We start from the raw sequence: 20,992 nt of genomic DNA on the forward strand, positions 1-20,992 counted from the left end.
GTGTCTGTGGCATTACCGACTTGGCCACATCGGTGTTGATCGAATCACAAGGTTGGTAAAGGATGGTCCTTTGGATTTTCTAACTGTAGAAGATCTTCCCACTTGTGAGCCTTGCCTACATGGCAAGATGACGAAACAACCATTTAACGGTAAGCTTGAAAGATGTACAGGCACACTTGACCTAATACATACTGATGTATGTGGTCCCCTGAGTGTTCGGACACGAAATCAACACGTGTATTTCATCACCTTCACAGATGATTTTTCACAATACGGTTACGTGTACCTAATGAGACACAAGTCTGAATCCTTTGAAAAGTTCAAAGAGTTTAGACAAGAGGTTGAGAAACAGTTGGGGAGAGAAATTAAAGCCCTTTGATCTGATCGAGGTGGCGAGTATCTCTCTGACGAGTTCAGGGACTACTTAAAGGACAATGGAATATTATCACAATTAGCTCCTCCTGCTACACCACAACTTAATGGTGTTTCGGAGATGAGGAATAGGACCTTATTGGATATGGTCCGGTCGCTTCTCATACACTCAGAGTTACCCACATCCTTTTGGGGTTACGCATTAGAGACTGCGATTTATGTGCTGAATCGGGTTCCAACCAAATCGGTTCCGAATACTCCATATGAACTTTGGACCGGAAAGAAACCAACTGTCAGACACTTGAAGATTTGGGGTTGTCCAGCACACGTTAGAAGAACGAGTGCAGACAAGTTGGAATCCAAGACTAGCCATTGCCTATTTGTAGGCTACCCAAAAGGCTCTGTAGGTTACCTATTCTATGACCCAAGTGAGCAGAAAGTTGTTCTTGATGATGAAAGCTCAGGAGCAGTGGGAGATGTCCCACAAGTTCCAGGTAGTGACCAACCTAGAAGATCCATCGGGTATCTAGGCCACAATCCGTTATGGTTATGACCAGGATAGTCACCTAATGGAAACCTTGACTAGTGAGGAGGATCCCGTGACTCACACGGAAGCTATGTTGGACATAGATTCCCAGAAGTGGGTGGAGGCCATGTGAGTTGAGATGAACCCAATGGAGACCAATGGACTCTGGACTCTAGTAGATCCGCCCTCCGGGGTAAAAGCAATTGGTTGCAAATGGATTTACAAGAGGAAGAAGGGCCCCGATGGTAAGGTTGAGACCTTCAAGGCTCGTCTGGTGGCAAAAGGGTACACTCAGAAAGAGGGCATCGATTTTGAGGAAACCTTTTCGCCTGTGGCCATGCTTAAATCCATTAGGATCCTGCTAGCTGTAGCAGCATACCATGATTATGAGATTTGGCAAATGGATGTCAAAACTGCATTCCTGAATGGAGATCTTACTGAAGATATCTATATGCAGCAGCCGCAAGGCTTCATTGCTGTAGGTCAGGTAAACATGGTATGTAAGCTTAACAGATCCATTTATGGACTTAAGCAAGCTTCTAGAAGTTGGAACATCCGTTTTAACTCTGTTGTCAAATTGTTTGACTTTGAGCAGAATCCGAATGAACCCTGTGTCTACAGGAAGTACAGTGGAGATAAGGTTACCTTCTTGGTTCTGTATGTAGATGACATTCTACTCAATGGGAATGATGTAGGTATGTTAACTACGGTGAAAGTATGGCTATCACAGCAATTCTCCATGAAAGATCTTGGAGAAGCCTCATATATACTGGTTCTTCGACTCTATAGAATAGATCGAAGCGGATAATAGGATTATTCCAATCTACTTATATTGACAAAATAGTCAAGAGATACAGCATGGAAAACTGCAAGAAAGTAAATATTCCTTTTAGGCACGGAGTCACTCTCTCCAAGAAGATGTCTCCCAAAACTTCTGAGGAGATTGATGGCATGAAAGATGTTCCTTATGCCTCAGCCGTAGGGAGCATCATGTATGCCATGCTGTGCACTCGTCCTGACATAGCTCAGGCAGTGAGTGTAGTAAGCAGATTTCAGGCCAACCCAGGGCAGGAGTATTGGACTGCTGTGAAAAACATACTTAAGTACTTTCGAAGGACAAAAGAGTTTTGTCTAGTATTCGACGGTAGCTCACTACAGATCCAAGGGTATACAGATGCCGATTTCCAGTCAGACCCAAATGATAGAACGTCTACATCTGGATATATTTTCACGATAGGATCGTGTGTTGTTTGCTGGAAAAGCAGCAAACAGGGGTCCACTACAGACTCCACGACCGAGGCCGAGTACATTGCCGCAAATGAGGCTGTCAAAGAAGTCGTGTGGATGAAGAAGTTCATTCAAGAGTTGGGAGTAGTTCCGTCTGACAAATCACCCATCCCATTGTTGTATGACAACAATGGAGCCATTGCTCAGGCTAAGGAGCCACGAGCCCACTTGAAGTCGAAGCACATCGAGAGGAAGTACCATGTACTGCGGGAGATTGTTGGTAGAGGGGACGTCTTGATTCAGAAGGTAGCGTCAATGGAAAATGTAGCAAACCCATTGACAAAGCCACTATCACAAAAAGTGTTTGAGAAACACGTGGAAAGCATGGGTCTCCGACTAGTACCTGATTGGACCTAAGTGCAAGTGGGAGCTGTTAAACAGTTTTGTAATCCCTTAGCTTCAATCAAAATTGATGTACTTTATGAGTTTATTGTAAATGAATTAAAGTGCATATTTGATTCATGTTACCTTGGTATTTTTCTGTGTAGTACCCTTAAACTGGACACTTAATGAGACTCGTGTTAGTTTAGAATGTTCACAGCCAGTGGGTCGGTCTAGGGAGACCTATCCTGACAAGGCTGACACTGTGGTGTCACCAAGTTGGTTGGGGTGGCTTGTCTCAGCTACCGGGGTGAGACCCTAGGCACATACAGTGTGGGACTAGTTGAATCTTTGAACTGGACCAGATTTCCAGTATTGCCCTGGACCTTGGAGATTGATGGGCAAAACTAGAATGTTACACCCAACCCCTAGACTCGATTATGATACTGCACTAGGTGTCGGATCGGGCTGTCTTTGATGTACCAATCAGTGAGATCCTTAGCGGGGGTCAAAACCTGGGTATGTTGGGACAATCCGAGAATTCATCTGAGTGGGTGATCATAGTGACAGGATTAGCCCCTTTTTCAGACAAAGGTAATGATCGGGAATGCACTCTCACTGTTGGAAACCAAGACTGCCGGCAGCCGATTTCAACCGTTGAGATTTGTTTTGCAAAGTATATTTTATATGAGATATAAAAGTATATGTATTATGGTTTCTAAAATGTTTGCAAAAAGGTTTTAATTCCCGGGATCCATATAAGTAGAGAGTGCAACACTGTACCTTGCAGTCGAGGGAGAGGTCCTCTCTTGTCGGGCAGTGTATGATCATTAAGGGCTGAGAGGTTAAGTGTAAGACCATTGGGGATAATACCTGATGGGGTAATTTTGCATCTGCCCACAGTCCCTAGGTGTTACAAGGTGGCTTGGCCCAGGGACCAGTTAGGGTAAGTGTTGGGCCCATAGAGCCCATTCGATGGGTTTCAGGGGGTGCACTGTCTTTAACAGTGTATTCGATCAGGCCTTGTAACAAATGCTGGGCCGAACCCATGTGGCTGATGTGTAGATCAATGCTTGGGTCCCAGGCCATACAAGGAAGTCCAACTAGGCAACAGTTAGGAAGGTTAAGTCAGCACATAAGCTTAATGGGCCTAAAGCCCATTTCGAACTGGGCCATTTATCTAGTTAATTAAAGGGGCGAATTCTGAGATGGATTAGCAGATAGGATATGGTCTTAATCCTATCCACTCAGAGAGTCCAGATTTAAATGTGATTCAGATCTAGAAACCTCCTAATGGGATTTGGAGAAAGCTAATCTAATCTGCAGATAAGATAAGGGTTTATCCTTATCACTAGAAGAGAAGGATGATCCAAATATGATTTGGATAAGCAGCTCCTAATGGGATTAGAAGCTGATCTTTTAAGTTAACAAAAGAAGGAGGGGGCAGCAGCCTTTAGGAGATACACATCAGATCCTCTTTAGTGCTGAAAATCAAGAAGAGAGAATTCTGCACCCTGCGAATACTCTCTTGCCGCCTCCCTGTTCTTGCCGCCCTATTTTCCAGTTCGATCTCCAGTTGTGGGAGAAGTCAAGATTGGATCTTGACATCAGTTCTTTGAGAAAGGATTGAAAGGAAGCTGTGCTCACGTACCATTCTACTGATTCTTGCGAAGGACAGAGTTCTTGGGGAAGAACACTGTTGATTCTGCTCCATCCTGCACTGCGCCATCTTCAGTGGGAGTAGTCTTTGGATCCTTCCTTGGGCGTGAACACCTTCGTTGGGAGATATTACTTCTCTGTATCAGGTATAATTCTCTCCTATTCCTTTTGGTTCAGATCTGGTTCAGTTTAAGGTTCAAGAATGATCATTGAAAATAAGATTTTCTAAATAGGGAATGTGATTCCCAGTTGAAGGGAGAGAAAAATTTTTGAAATTCGCCCTTTATTCCGCAATCTTTGGGCATCCATGGGATGGATCTCTCATCCCTTCATCGGTTACCCTAAAGTTGGTATTAGCCGATTAGGTGTGTGGTGAACTATCACCTTGTATCTTTCTTTCTACTAAGGATTTGTATGAAAATTGTAAAACCGTAGGTCGTACAAACCTGATTATGTTATGAAATTGTAGTGTTTGTATGTTTGTTCTTTGTTTTCCTACAAAAATTGTAAGTCATACAGACTAGTCCAAATGTTGCAAAAATTGTGTTTGTTCTTGGCTCTCTGTGAAACCGTGGGTCAGAAGTACCTAGTTGTATGTTGAAAAAGCAAGTGTTTCTTCTTTTGTGGACTGAAGGACATAAGCTCCCTTTTCTATAGCAGCTCTGTGAGGCAGTGTGCCTTGGGTGTTGTGTGTTTTTAAACCTAAAGTCATGAATAGTGAAGATTCAGCCACATCTAGAATCTTCACAATGCTGAATGGAATGAGTGGGGGTGGTGACTTATCCTTCCCTATGGTTGTTGTTCCTCTTGATGGATTAAATTACCTAGAATGGTGAAGAGGGATCAAGTTATACATCACTGCAAGGGGGAAAATAGGCTATATTAATAGAAGAATCAAAGAACCACTCTTTGGGAATGCTGAATATGATAGATGGGATCAGGAGAACAGTATGTTAATGTCTTGGCTCTTGGTCTCCATGCAACCACAAGCAAGAAAGAACTTCTTGTGGGTTGAAACTGTAAATGAGATTTGGGAACAAGAAAAATCTACATATTTAGAACTATGACACTATGCCAAGATCTATCAATTGCAGGCAACATCATCTACTTGTCGACAAGGGGAGAGAAGTTTACTAGTATATTACTCTGACTTGACCTCTGTCTGGAAGGAATTGGACCATTACTAGAATGTTGATTGGAAGTGTGATGAGGATGCCAAACTGTACAAGAAAATTGTCTCACAACAAAGAGTGTTTGCCTTTTTGCATGGTTTAAATCCTGTGTATGAGTCCATTAGAGTACAAATTCTTAGTTCTAAGGATCTTCCATCAATTCAAGAAGTCTATGCTCTTGTTCAATCTGAAGAGAGTAGAAGGAACTTGATGAACAACACTGGTGGGGATGCAATTGTGTTGGCAGCAAAGGGGGTGTCTCTACTAGTGTGGGATCTTCTTCTAGGAAAGGGGATCTCTAGAAAAAAATAGAAGATAAGGAAAAATTGTGGTGCACTAATTGTCAAAATCCCCCATACACCAAAGATACCTATTAGGATCTCCATGGGAAACCAAAATGGGCTCAAGATCTAACTAAGAAGCAAGGCTCAAATGTAAATAAAAGGTCCGGGTAGCAAGGTACAAAGAAACACCACAAGGCCAACATGGTTACTCAGGAGAATCAACCCCCCATTCCTACTGCGACTCAAACACATCTCTCTGGATCTGACCCAAAGGAGGATATTGTAAACTCCTTCCGTGACCATCTAGAGCAATTCGTCAGATGGATGCTTCTCCCACAACCTCATTTGCATCCACATCAGGTAACCCTGCCACAACTTTCCATGTTGCTTCTCACAACCTTGACTCTCCATGGATCATTGATTCTGGAGCGTCAAAACACATGACTGGTATGTCCTCTTACTTTCAAACCTATCACCTTCTTTTTAGAAGAGATAAGGTGAGACTAGCTGATGGATCATTCACTTCCATAGCTGGTCAATGAACTCTCTCTCTTCCTCTTGGTCTTACACTTCCTGATGTTCTTCATGTTCCAAAATTTCCCATGAATTTGTTCTCAGTTAGTAGTGTTACTAATTCCTTAAACTGTTTCGTAACATTTTTCCCTTCTTATTGTGTGATTCAGGATCTGGCCTCGGGGAGGACAAATGGTTGATGGACTCTACATGCTGGAGAATACGGCTGGTCTTCATGTTATAGAATCTATGAGTCAGTTTAGAAAGAGTAAAGTGTACTTATGGCATTGTCGTCTTGGTCATTTGTCTTTTGAGTCCTTGAAAGTTGTATTCCCAGAACTGTGTAAGTCAATGTCCGTTTCTGATTTCTCTTGTCAAACGTGTCAGTTAAGCAAGCATTGTAGAACTCATTTTCTTTAGAAAAATAGTAAATATGAGTTTCCTTTTCACATTGTTCATTTTGATGTATGGAGCCCTGTTACTTTACCTTCTGAGAGTGGCTACAAGTACTTCATTACCTTCATTCATGATTATTCTAGATATACTTGAGTATTATCTAATGCGAACCCGGGAGGAAGTACCAAAAATTATCCAAGACTTTCAGCAGATGGTCTTCACTCAATTTCAGATTGAGATACAATTTTTTCTGTCAGACAATGCAAAAGAATTTTTCATAGTGATTTCACAGAGTTCTTTGCTTCACATGGCTCATTTCATCGTAGCTCTTGTGCCCGCACACCACAACAAAATGGTGTGGCTGAACGGAAGAACCGTCACCTCCTTGAAGTGGCTCGGGGTTTACCTCTTCATATGAATGTCCCCAAATGATTTTAGTTTGAGGTTGTCCTTTGTTCTACATACCTCATTAACTGAGTGCCCTCTCATTGGTTAGAGTACAAAGCCCCGCATTAGCTTCTCTTCCCTAAGGTCCCTCTTCTTTCTATCCCTCCTAGTATATTTGGTTGTCAGTGCTTTGTCCAAAATTTGTCTCCCACCCATGGGAAATTGGATTCTCATGCTATCCCGTGCATATTTCTTGGTTACTCTTTCACTCAAAAGGGGTATCATTGCTTTTATCCTATTTCTCATAAATTCTGTCTCCATGGATATTACTTTCTTTGAAGATGAGCCTTTTTTTCCTATTTCTCCTCAAGGGGAGTGTAGGCATGAGGAGAAACTGGTTCAACTTCCTTCTCTTCCTGATCCTTCGCTATTGGTTCAGTCTCCTCCATCTTTCTGTGTCTTTTCTCATCGTCGCAAAGGCCAACAAAATTCAAGAGTTGTGGAGAATCCAGAAGCTGTACCTCAAGTGCCATCAAACTCCTCGGGGGAAGATCATACCCACTCAGGTAACTTGACTCCCAATGATGTTCCTAAATCCTTTGTTGCTAATGATCTTGGTCTTCCTATTGCCCACTGGAAAGGTGTTAGGTTGTGCACCACTAAACATTCCATTTCCAACTTTGTTTCTTATGAGAACATTTCACCCTCATTTCGTGTCTTCCTTACCTCCATTGATAGTGTCCCTATTCCCAAGAATGTGGTAAAAGTTTTTTCAGTACCAGAATGGACAAATGCCATGAAGAAAGAAATTAATGTCCTTCATAAAAATGGCACGTGGGAACTTGTTGATCTTCCTAAGGGAAATGATCCAGTTGAATGTAAATGGGTGTTCATGATCAAGCATGGGGCTGATGGAACTGTGGAGAGGAATAAAGCTCATTTAGTGGAAAAGGGGTTTACTCAAGTATATGGACTTGATTATGTAGAAACTTTTGCCCCTATTGCCAAGATGAACTCTATTAGAGTTCTTTTCTCTCTTGCTTCTAATCTGAATTAGGATCTACATCAGCTTGACATCAAGAATGCTTTCTTGAATGGTGACCTTGAAGAGGAAGTTTATATGATTCAACCCCCCGGGTTTCTGGCTCAAGGCAATGAACAGAAAGTGTGCAAGTTAAAAAAGTCTTTATATGGGCTGAAGCAATCACTAAGAGCTTGGTTTAGTAGATTCCATGCTGCGGTTCAGCAAAAGGGATACAAGCAATGTCAGTCAAAGCACACACTGTTTGTGAAAATGGGAGAAGGTAAAATGGTTGCCTTAATAGTATATGTGGATGACATAATTGCTACTGGTGACTGGAAGGATGAAATTCAAAGGTTGAAGGGTTTCCTTGCCACTCAGTTTGAAGTGAAGGATCTAGGACCTACCAAATACTTCATTGGAATTAAAGTTACTCGATCAAAAAAGGGTATATTTATCTCCCAAAGGAAATATGTCCTAGATTTGCTTCAGGACACTAGAAAGATGGGGGTTAAGACAACTGACTCTCTCATTGACCCCAACCATAAGTTAAGTGACAGTCAGGGGGGACCTCTTAAAGATGTGAAACAATTTCAGAGGCTTGTAGGGAGATTGTTATATCTCTCTATGACCCATCTAGACAGTGCATATGATGTTGGTGTCCTCAGTTAGTTCATGCATGCACCTAGGTCCACTCATCTTGAAGTAGCAAAGAGGATACTATGATATCTTAAGAAGTTTCCTGGTCTAGGCTTGTTATTTCAAAGGCACGGGCATTTGAGAGTTGAAGTTTATACAGATGCGGATTGGGCTAGATCTCAAAGTGACAGAAAGTTTACTAATGGTTATTGCACCTTTGTAAGAGGGAACCTCATTACTTGGAGGAGTAAAAAGCAAACCGTGGTGTCTAGGTCTAGTGCTGAAGCTGAAGACTGTGTAATGGCCCACGGAGTAGCTGAAGGTATGTGGATAAAGAATATGTTGAGTGAGTTGGGTTTGCCAGTGGACAAACCTATAACTCTATTCTGTGATAACAAAGCAGCTATAAGTATTGTTGCTAACCTGGTGCTACATGATAGAACAAAGCACATCGAAGTTGACAAGCATTTTATCAGAGAGAAGTCATCACAGACGAAGTATGTACTCCCTATGTTAGCTTTGGAGACCAACTGATAGACATCTTTACAAAAGGGCTAAACTATTCTAGACATAATGATCTCTGTGACAAATTGGGCATGATTGATATCTATGCCCTAACTTGAGGAGGAGTGTTGACAGATGTTGTTGTACACAGGTTTAGTACCATAGGGGTATTTCTGTTGTTTTTCCATTCTTTATGTTGTATGACCAGTATAGTATAAATAACAACTACTTCACTCGCCTGAAGCATTCTTTTGAGGCATTCAGTCCTCTTGCCTCTCCTCTCTTCTCTTCTTCTCTTTCTCTCTTCCTCCTCTCTTCTCTTGTTCAATAATGTCCCTACAAGACATATTCCCGACATATTGGCATCTTAGGCAATTTTGGCTAAAGACATGGGCATCCTTAAATAAACTCGGCTAGTAAAAACCACTTTGTAGAATTTTGGCCGCAATTTTCTTTCCCCAAAAGTGCTCCCCACAAGCGAGAGTGTAACAAAAGTTGAGGATGCTTTGCTGTTCAGACTCGGGGACACAACGCCAGATAACTTGACCCGATTAGATATGAAATATCTCAATATCTTCCCAAAAAGTGCTCCCCACAAGCGAGAGTGTAACAAAAGTTGAGGATGCTTTGGTGTTCAGACTCGGGGACACAATGCCGGATCACTTGACCCGATTAGATATGAAATATCTCAGGATCTTCCTAGAAGTAGTATTTGAGTTGAGAAAAGAATCTGCCTTTCTCATTCTTAAACCACCCCTCGGGAATTTTACCTACTACTAAGTAATTGACAATATGAGCATACCACAGGGGAGCACCATGAGAGACAGCTAAGAGGTGCTCATCTGGGAAGGAATAGTCATGGACAGGCTCGCTCTTTTCAATTTGAATTTGGGATAGATGACTACATTTTCAGAACCCTTTTTATCCCGAATCACAAGGTCAAATTCTTACAAAAGAATGATCCATCTGATGAGCCTAGGTTTGGCCTCTTTCTTAGACAACAAATGTCTTAAGGTCAAGTGATCAGAGTAGACAACCACTTTGGTGTCCAATAGGTACGGGCAAAACTTTTCCAGAGCGAACACTATAGCTAACAAATCTTTTTCGGTAGTGGTGTAATTCAATTGAGCCTCAGATAGGGTGTGGCTAGCATAATATACTACCACAAGACATTTATTCACCCTTAGTCCCAAAACTGCTCTGATGGCGTAGTTAGAGGCATCACACATTATTTCAAAGGGCAACTACCAGTCGGGAGGTTGAAGAATTGGGGCTTGGTCAGTGCCTATTTAAAATAATCGAAAGCCTTAAGACAATGCTCGTCAAAATTAAATGGGACATCCTTCGCCAAAAGTTTGATAAAGGCCTAGAGATTTTGGAAAAGTCCTTAATAAACCTACGATAGAAATCAACGTGTTCGAGAAATGAGTGGATTTGATTGACAGAGGTAGGAGGTGGGAGTTTAGAAATTAGGTCAACTTTTTCCTTATCTACCTCGATCCCTCATATGGAAACTATGTAGCCTAAGACAATCCCCTCTTGGACCATGAAGTGACTCTTCTCCCAACTGGGTACCAAGTTTGTCTCGATGTATCATTGAAAATTTTTTTGTAAGTGTTCAAGACAAGTTTCAAAGGAATTCCCGAAGACAGAGAAATCATCCATAAATATTTTCAAAAAGCCACCTACCATCTCTGAGAAAATTGCCATCAAGCACCTCTGGAAGGTTGTTGGTGCATTACATAATCCAAATGACATTCTTCGAAAGGAAAATGTGCCATATGGACAGGTGAAAGTTGTTTTCTCTTGGTCTTCAATGTAAATGACTACTTGGTTATACCCAAAATACCCATCTAAGAAATAGAAATATTTCTGCCCTACAAGTTTTTCCAGAATCTGGTCAATAAAGGGCAGAGGAAAGTGGTCTTTTTTTGTGACTGTGTTGAGTTTCCTAAAGTTGATGGATACTTGCCATCCCGTGGTAAGCCGGGTGGGGATCACTTCACCTTGATCATTGGTGACCATGGATACCCAAAATAGTTAGGACTTACCCAACTATTATCTGAAATTGGGTAGATAATACCCACATCCAACCACTTGACTACTTGCTTAACCACTTCTCTCATATTTGGGTTCAACCGCCTTTGCATTTCTCTACTTTGTTTGGCACTCTCCTTTGTATAAATATGGTGCATACAAATGGATGGACTAATCCTTTTTAGGTCAGCCACCGACCAACCAATTGAACCCCTATACTCTTTTAAGACATTAATCAGTTTCTCTTCTTATATAGGGGTTAAATCGGCTACTATAATTACTAGTAGTGTTTGATCGGGTCCTAGAAACACATATTTAAGGGAGTCCATCAAGGGTTTTAGTTCTAGTTGCGGAGGAGATTCAAGAGAAGGCATGGGTGGTTCACTCTTTAGCTCTGGGAGAGGTTCAACAGTTGGCCAAGACCGTAATGGGTGTGGAGATTTTGTTAAAACATTAGCTTCCTTCATCGGATCATCCACTATGACCGGTTTGGTTTCTCTAGGGTTTCTATTTACATTTATTGTACAACAATCTTGTTCTGGGTAGGCAGAAGGACTTCTAGACTCATACTGGTCTTCACACTTTCCCTCCCTTTGAAGAGCTAAGATTTCTTCAGCATTTTCTAAGTATGGGACATTAGAGGTTGTAAGATCTTGGTATTGGGAAAGACCTAGGGATTCGTTTGTAAGGTCTACAACTGATTGACTAGGCATTGAATCATTTTTCCATTGTAGGTTAACTTCCATGAGCTGAATTACTTGGCTCTCTAATCTATCGATGGACTGCTGTTGAGTTAAGATCAACTATTGGAGCTACAAAAACCTATTATCAAGTGAATCGGTTTGATAAGGACATGGCTGATTCAGTTGAGTCCCAGGGTAACCATTGAGAGTGCACATCTGGCAAGGTGGGTTCTTGGGCTTGGGCCCAATAAGCAAAATTTGATTGATTTTCCCACCCAGGGTTATATGGACTAAAGGATGGGTTAGCATTGGGTTGGAAGAATCCATTAGTTTCATGTATTTACTCTAGAATAACCGGTTGACATGGGCCTGCTGCAGGGCACTAACTAACATGATGGGTCAGGCTCGCATAGATGGAACATGTTGGGTAGGACGACAAGGTCGGGAATGGGCTAAATTGTTGATGACATTCAAGGACGTGGTCAAGCCTTTGGGCCATCCCATTGATCTTGTCCAATTGTCAAGACACATGGTTCCAATCTATCTGTGGCTTAGGTTGGAAGTAGTTTCTCATTTCACAAACTCCGGCCATTGAAATTTTTTATTTTGTTTTTAATTATTTTTTAATTATTGATTTTCTCTTTTTTTTTTTAATTTGAAATTTAAATTCAAATTCAGATTTTGAAATTTAAATTCCTAAAATTTAAATTCAAATTTGAATTTTTAAAATTTTTAAAAAATTGCAAGCAAATGAACCGCACAACCTAGGGCTGACCTAGGGTTTTCCAATCTAGTGGTTCAACCAATGTGAATCCTCTTAGGTTCACTTGGAATTACACCACTTCCTTTGGTTAGCCAGGTAAGAGGTGGGGATGTGGGAGGCTCCCCTTGCTCTCGCAAGGACCTAATTAAGTAACCACAAAACCCGCTTAGGCATAGCCGTTTAACCTTTCCTTAGACACCAACCGCTGGTTATGGAATGTAATCACAATTTTCCCTAAAATTCAACGAACCTTTGAATCAAATGTGAGGCTTCCCTAAAGGATTTTGCTATCCAAATTTTAAATTAGGGTTTAGGGTAAATCAAACGTGAAGGGTGGTGATTTTTGGGCGAAGGAAGGGTGATGAAATCCCCACCGTATCTTATTTAAGTTGGATGCCCTTAAATGGATTAACGAAAATAGAAAAAAACAAAATAAAAAAATAAATGCAACTAATTACAATGCATAAACAATTATTTCTATTATGCAATTTAGCAATTAAACACCAAATAATAAAGCAAACTAATTAAGCAAAAGGAACAATTAAAATAATAAAAAGAAAACCTAACACATTCACAACTAACAATGATAATTTCAGCAATTAAATAAACCTATATGATGCATGCTCTAGAATATCAAAGCCTAAATGTTGAAATGCAAATGCAAAACTTTTAAAATATTAATTAATTTTTTTTATATTTTATCTATTTATATTTTTTTGAATTTCGAAATTTGAAATTTGAAATTCAAATTCAAATTCAGATTCAGATTCGAATTAAATTTTAAATTTAAGTTCAGATTTGAATTTTAAATTTAAATTCAGATTTGAAATTTAAATTTAAATTAAAATTAAAAATTTTAAACAATTTCATATTTAACAATTAATTACTCAATTAAATAATTAAAAAAAGAAAATTAAATAAGGCAACAATTAATTATAACAAACAGAAAATAAAAGAAATAATTATGCTAAAAAGATTAACAACTACCAAAATAAATTCTAACAAGAAAATTTCTATTCTAAAAATTAAACCAAAAAATAAAATAAACAAAAGAAAATTATGCGACAATAAAAAAATAAAATAAAATAAACGATTTTTTTATCTGAAAATAAAAAAAAAAAACAAACCTAAGAAAACATAAATTCAAACAAGGAATTAGAATAAAGACAAAATAGATCTAAAAACAAAACAAAAGAGATATAACACTAAAAAATATAAATCAGATCTAAAAAAACTAATAAAAAAATAAAAAATTACTATTCTACTAAAAAAAGAGTTTGAAAATAAAAAAAAAATGAAATGGGATGACTACACCTGAAACACAATGCAATTAATTCTTCTCTTCTCTTCTCTCCCGTAGTCCCGCAATGCTCCGGTACCCCCCCTTTCGTTATTTCATTCTGCAAAATCAAGGAGAAGTAAGAATTAAAATGAGATAACGGATCAAGTAATAAAATGAAAATAAAAAAATATAATGAAACAGATCCAGATAAAGCAAATAATCCGATCAGAGTCAGTAGTCTCCAGATTTATCCTTTGACCCTCGAACTTCTTGAGCTAGGCCTTCCGTCTTACCTGACCAAATTCCAAATCTGTAAAAAAGAAAATGAAAATCAAACTAAATGAAAGTATTTTGTGGAAAGAAAGAAACGGGCTGGAAATGAAAGAACGAAAATTAAAACTAAGGTTAAATTAAAATGGTTGGGATCCGATTCCAAAGGTGGCAGTAGTGGCTTTGGCAAATTGCAAGCAAGAACTCGTCCTCTTGCTTGGGTGTTCTCCTCTTCCTCTGCCCTTGAACTTTTCAAGATCAACCTTCCATCTTACTTGGGGGCAGAATCCAACCCTTTCTCAAGATCTCTTGTGTCCTTTTTATAGACAATGGTGGATACAATTGGGATTAGAGAGAAAGAGGGGGGCAACAACTGGGTTTTAGCAAAGGTATGGGCGCCCTAGGGTTTCTAATGGAGGGTTAGGATGGTTATGAGGTGATCCTAGGGTTCAGAAGAGGAGAGGGCGCCCAATATTATGTAGGGCTGAGATTTGGGCACTCAAAAATGAATGGAGGAGATTAAGGTGCCTAGGGTTGAAAGGTGGAGATTAAAAGAGGTGGGTGGCGCCTTAGAGTGGATGGCTGAGATCTAGTGGTTAAGGGCTGAATGGTGAGGATTAGTAGTTAGGTGGCACCCTAGGGTTTAAAAACTACAAAGAGAGTGCTCTACAATGAATGATGGAGATTAGAAGAGATGAAGGGTGGAGATTAAACAGGTAGGGGCGGCTAGGGTTTGCTAAGGATGAAAAGAATTGGTTAAAAGGCGCCCTAGGGTTTGCTAAGGAGAGGGGAACATGCTAATACAGTAGGAGGGGCGCCATTCTGGGTTTAGCAGATAGGAGGTGACCTCTTATTCTTAGTTTTTCACAAAAACACCCCTCTCTCAGCTGGACTTCACACTAGCTTCCCAAAAACTATAATTTAACCATGAAAACTTCCCAATTTTGCACAAAATTTGCACATAGACTCTCAGAGGTCACCACATTTAATTTAACTGGAAAAAGGGCACATTTTGACTATTATAAGGCTGAAAATACCCCTGAAATAATGCCCTTAAGGTATCAAAATACAAAGTTATCAAATGGTCGGACTGTTTTCACCGTTTTTCAGTTTTTTTATTATTAAAACTTTTTTGTCAGAATGGGCCGGCCATTTGGGTCAAATGGTTGGACCGTTCAAACCAATAACCAGACCCCTAACCAGTTCGGTTTTAAAAACCATGGTTAATGCAGTGAAAAATGGCTTAGCAGTCCACAACGAGTGGATGATTCCATGCAATCGGGGCAAAGCTTAGATGAAGATATTGATTTCCTAAAACGTATGCTCTCAAGAGAATATACAATATGACTACACTGAAACTAGCTGGATCTATGCACAACAAATGCTTCTAACAAGCTTCCTAACAAGTTATTATAGCCTCATATCGAAAACATCTCTTATGGCAGATTCTAACTCAACTACATCATAGACAAAAAAAAAGAAAAAAAAACTCTTTTATATTTTCATTTACTTGATAAATGCATCGACAAAACATTATTGGCTCAGCTGACATAATCAGTTGATATTTGACCTGGGATCTAAAAATTTAGCTGACAAAAGGTTTTTTCTTGACTGTTGGACTTCTTTTTATCATTACATCAACATACATATTTTCCCCTTATTGATTTTGGGTGGTTAATACCCACCCACAAGTTCAACTGATAAACTTAGGGGGTGTTCAACAATATGGCTGGTTTTTTATTTCTTAAAAACAATTGCCACACCAGAAAAAAGAAACAATATAAATTTTATGATGGAGCAGTTGTTTTTATTTTAAAAAACAAAACCAACCTTATTTTCCAACACCCACTTATCATTTTCTTTTTCAAAGGAATTTCTTATGCATAAAACAAATTAGCTAATGACCCTTATTCAATACAGGGAAGCTACATGTGCATATTTTGTTTGAGACATGTCCACCAACAAATGGTATGTCTTGAAGCATATAGGCTGTCTTTCTATTTAGGTTTTGTTTGTTTGCACTATAAAGCTGAATTGAATACAAAATTTGCACCTAGTTCAATTTTGCATCTATTCGTTTGTAAATATGATTTGCACTCCTATCCCATGCAAAAACTTGTATTATTTTATTTATTTATTTATTTTTTCGGCACTTACTGGCAATGCAATTTTGCATTTCAAAAAATTGATGCAAAATTTGCACCACCTCCCTCCTACATCAGTTCTGTCTCATATAAAGTTGTGACTAAATCATCTTCTTTTCTACCTCATAAACAATCTTCCTCCTACCTCTATTTCGTTTCATAGAAGGATCATATCATTTTATTACCTATTTTATTTTTAAGACTCACTTTGAAAAGAATACAAATACAAATATGTAGAATGCAAAACCTTATATTTTGTATGTACTTATACTGTATATTTTTGTATTTATACTCTTTCCAATAAACAAACAAGACAAAGTCATTCCCATACATTTACATCAAACAAACTAAGGTAAAAGAGAATAAATTAGGTTTGCTTTATAAACTAAATCTTCTACCACAACACTTTTATCAAGGACTCATACCAATGTAACGCCTTTAACTCTCGAAAATCTTCGAGTCAGATTTTTTTTTTTTTTTTAATTTTAGTTAGTAAAATTAAAATCAGATTTGGTTTGTCATAACTTTTCAGCTTGATTTAGTCAAACACACTATCTTATAAGAGACCAAGATATCAATAATAAACAACATCGAACACATTTTTTGTGCCTCCTATCCTCAATATATGGGACAATGGGAGTTTTCAAAAACCAATGCGTACAAATACGTGTTTTTTCTCTTGATGATAACAGGTGGCACAAAACTGCGTTGTGCCTAACATTGCTTCGTTGCTTTCATCTAATGTGTTCAGCCTTTCAGTTCAGGGATGCCTAATGTCCCTTGAAGACACCAGGCCAAAGCCACTTGTCAAGCTGATAAGACCAAGACGACAGATATTTAACGAGAAGAGAGAACCGATGAATGAAAAAGAAAAGATCAGATTTAGACTTTTAGTAATAAGACCTGTATATCATGTTAAGTCAATTAGCAGAAGGGATCAATCATCCCATTTTTTCCTATTAATAACATCAACCAATGAATGAATTAATATTGTTACACTGCTCAAAATTACAACAAAAATTTAATGCAATGGCAAGCAGAAAGACCCAATCGTAATGAGGGCTCTCCTCAAATATTACATAAATAATATAATATTCAAACAGCAGAGAGGCTGGCAAACTTCCCAAGTTCGACAGGATCAGCGTAGTAATATAACTTGATTCTATTTGACAAGGACAAACCAGATGCCAATGGTAGACCTTTGAAATCCGAGCCATCCTGCTCTGCTGGATCATCTGCAAAACCAGCAAGATCTCCAAGAAGTTTGAAGATGATTCTACGTGCTTGTATTTGTTTCGGGAAATCAAAGTACATGGCTGTCCCCGCTCGAACCTCTGGCAGCCGATATTCCCCAACAGTAACCATATTGTGAGGTTCCTGTAAAATTATTGGTCATAGTATTAATTTCTTTTCCCACGTCATATTGGAAATCATTACATATAATCTGGATTTGAGATAAATAAAGCCATTCCTAGATTCGGATATCTCCTTTGATCTTACTAAATCAAATCAAATTGAAAAGCTCAGAGAACGACGGTTCAGCACAGGGTCAGAATTTGTAGACACAAGTACTGTTGGATAGGTGCCAGTCCGGAATTTATGTCCACGGGCGAGCATTGGTGTATAGAATGTAAGTTGTTGATATTTTGAATGTTTATAATTCTGCAGTGAAAATCAGCAATCTGCATTGAGCCTGTCTGTACTTTTCCGTTTAGTTAATGGATTGAATTTAAATATATCCTGATCTGATATGTTAGTTATAAAATATTATATATTATATATTATATTATATTATTATGTTTTTTTTATTATAATCCGAATCAAGTCGGATTCGGATCAGTTGGATTTCTTATCAAACTGGACTGGATATACCCTTTACTGAATCTGATTTGAAGCCCTACCCCCAATTGACAAATTCACTGTTTCCAGGCCCATCACTTGTTAAAGAGGTTTAACATTTGGATGGATGGAAATGGGTAAGAAAATAGCTTACCGAACATAAGTGGTATTTTTGTCATATTTAAACAAAAAATTATTGGAAGTATTGGAGAGGCAGTTAAGTCATTCAAAAAGATACATTAAAGGGACAATAGTCCTTAGAAAATTCCATTAAAGGACTAGAGGGGTAGTTCAATCGCAAAGTTTCACAAAAGAGAAAATATTTGGCTCCTAGACAATCCGAGGACATGACTTAGACAAATGCTTTTTACACATTAATTTTAGGGTTTTGGGGGTTTAAAGTTTAAGGTTAGGGTTTAGGTATGAAAAAGTAACAAGGTGGTGGGGTGCTTTCATCCAACATGATAGGAGTCAAGTATGCCCCATTAAGGCACTACTAGTCAAAGACACGTTCAATGCATACACTTTATTTATAAGTAAAATTGAGGATGGAGCTCTATGATATTTCCAATTAAGTGGTGCTCATTAAAGTTCAACTCAATTACTTTTTTTGGGGGGGTTATGTCTAGTTTATCCAATCACAATCTAAGTTGCATATTAGTAAGAGTGGCCAATTTCTTATTCTCTAGATAAATTTGTATTTTTTGTATCTGAATGTTCATTTTTATTATTATTTTTTTAAAACGAATTTTCTATTAATTTTTATTGATCTATTATTATTTTTAGGTAAAATTATAAAAAGCATCTAAATAACAATTCTATAAACCACCTTGTGTTTTGACCCTAACAATGGCCTCACTTATAGTTTTCAAAAAAAAAAAGTGCAAATACCTCATTTCCCTTGGCTTTTCAAGAACAAAGATATTGAAGTTACCAAAATACCCTTATCATTGTTAATGCATTATCATACACAACTTAAAGCTTTAACTTTGCTCTCCACTAATTTATTTTGCCTGACAACTTTTAAAGAATAATTCTCCTTACTCTTTTTGGACAAAATAAAGCAAAAAGGCTGAAGTGAAGTAAAATTAATGCATTACATCAACATTTTTTATTTGGAATGATGACAAAAGGAAAGCATTTGCACATTTTTTCAAAACAATAGGGGAGGTTTTTATTAAGGTCAAAACACTTGGGAGATTCATAGGATTGTTAGAAGAACCAACAATATTTTTATAATTTTCCTTATTTTTAAATGGAATTTAAATTGATTGTAAAATAATTAAACTATATTTAAAATTGATATTTTGTATCAATTTTTGAAATTAATAAAAATTAAATTTAATTAAGTATATTAAATTTTGAATTCCTTATGAAATTTAATTAACTATATTAAGTTTTTATTTTCCAATAGGAAATTAAGTTGGTTTTAAATTAAGTTGGTTTTATTCAAATGGAACATGAATAGATTATAATTTTAAATGGAAGTAGATTATTGAGCATAATAATATATCATTGAATATCCCAATTTCAATATAATTAATCTTTACTAATAATTACAATTTAAATGGATATAGATATAGATAAACTTAATGAATTTTGTGAAATTTAATAGAGTAATGGAGATGAGAGAGAATTAGTGGCATTAGTTATTCAAGAATATAGTTAATGGCATAATTAATGAGGAGAGATTATTAAAAGAGTAGAGAGAGAGAGAGAATGGTGAGTTGATGAGAAATGTTAAAAGTATTAAAGGTGATTGGTCAATACTCGAGTTATTGTATTCAATATTAAAATTAGAAAATTTAAAAAAAAACCAGAAAAAGATAGGGTAAAATATAAAAACCTCCCCTGAGTTTTCTAACAATCATAAAAAATCTACCCTGAAGTTTCATTTTAACAAAATCCTCCCCTGTAATTTTGAAAGATCCTACAGTTACCTCCCTTCCATCATTCGTCCCAACCATAAAACGTTAGCCTAATGCATTAATTTTTTGAAAATACCCATTTCACCCTTTTGTCTATCAATTCAGATGGAGATTTAGTAAAATACTCCAAAATTTCATTTTTAACTAAAAAATTCTCAAGGTCAAATTAAAGAGTAAAATAATTTAATTTTGTAAACTCATTATGATTGAGTGAAGTCTGAAAGGGTAAATCTGGCATTTTGATTATATTAAAAGATTTCCTAACAAATATTAAGGGCAAATTGCAACTTCAAAGTCTCTGTTATGGAGACAATAATATTTTTTTTTCTTGATAAATGAACTGAGACAATGATGGAAGGAAGGTAATTGCAGGATTTTTTAAAACTACAAGGGAGGTTTTTATGATTGTCAGAAACCTAAAGCGAGGTTTTTATATTTTACCCAAAAAGATAAGTGCTTTTAAAAAAAAAACCAGAAAAAAGATAAGTGCCTTTGAGAATAAACCACAAATCAGGAAAGTGCCCCGTTCTAATATATAAATATAGATTTCATTAATGTTGAAATGCATGCCCATAAGGAGCATTTTTGTCCCTAGACATAGCTTTGTATTTTCCCCTGTTAAGAACAACTTAACAGGGGCATTATGTACTTTTGCATGTTCTAAAGTTTTGAATTAAGTAGCAGGTCTACAAGGATAGTAGACCGTTTGTATCTTCTTCCTTGAGAACCTTTTCTCTACATCTTTTCCCTTCTTTTCCTCCTTTTTTCTCGTTTTATTCTCAGATTATAACAATTAACATTAGTTCCATCAAAGCATTAATTGATCAATATCAGAATATGCATTTATTCTCTGCTGAAGCAATAAGCAGAAAGGTCTTCAAAAGCTTATAGTTAAGCCAAATTTATAGCTTGAAATTGTCCCATACAAGACTTCTTACCAAACGAGCAAAGAGCAAAAACATAAA

The 20,992-nt window shown here is 37.6% G+C and overlaps 1 protein-coding gene across 3 annotated transcripts in view; it reads right to left on the reverse strand.

The window, feature by feature from the left end:
- Positions 1-17,118: 17,118 nt before the first annotated feature.
- The window catches only part of LOC148878278 (putative phosphoinositide phosphatase SAC9), a 151,176-nt gene continuing 147,302 nt past the window's right edge, over positions 17,119-20,992 (reverse strand). For all 3 annotated transcript variants that reach the window (XR_016101285.1, XM_088951998.1, XM_088952004.1), the window contains one exon: positions 17,119-17,637. Coding sequence is in view for 2 of the 3 variants with exons in the window: in XM_088951998.1 (XP_088808124.1) it covers positions 17,356-17,637 (282 nt within the window). In the remaining variant the exon portion in view is untranslated. The remainder of the gene's footprint in view (positions 17,638-20,992) is intronic.

This window comes from Nelumbo lutea, chromosome 1 (genome assembly GCF_056320005.1).
Source record: "Nelumbo lutea isolate HS-2025 chromosome 1, American lotus-T2T, whole genome shotgun sequence".
Lineage (NCBI taxonomy): Eukaryota > Viridiplantae > Streptophyta > Magnoliopsida > Proteales > Nelumbonaceae > Nelumbo > Nelumbo lutea.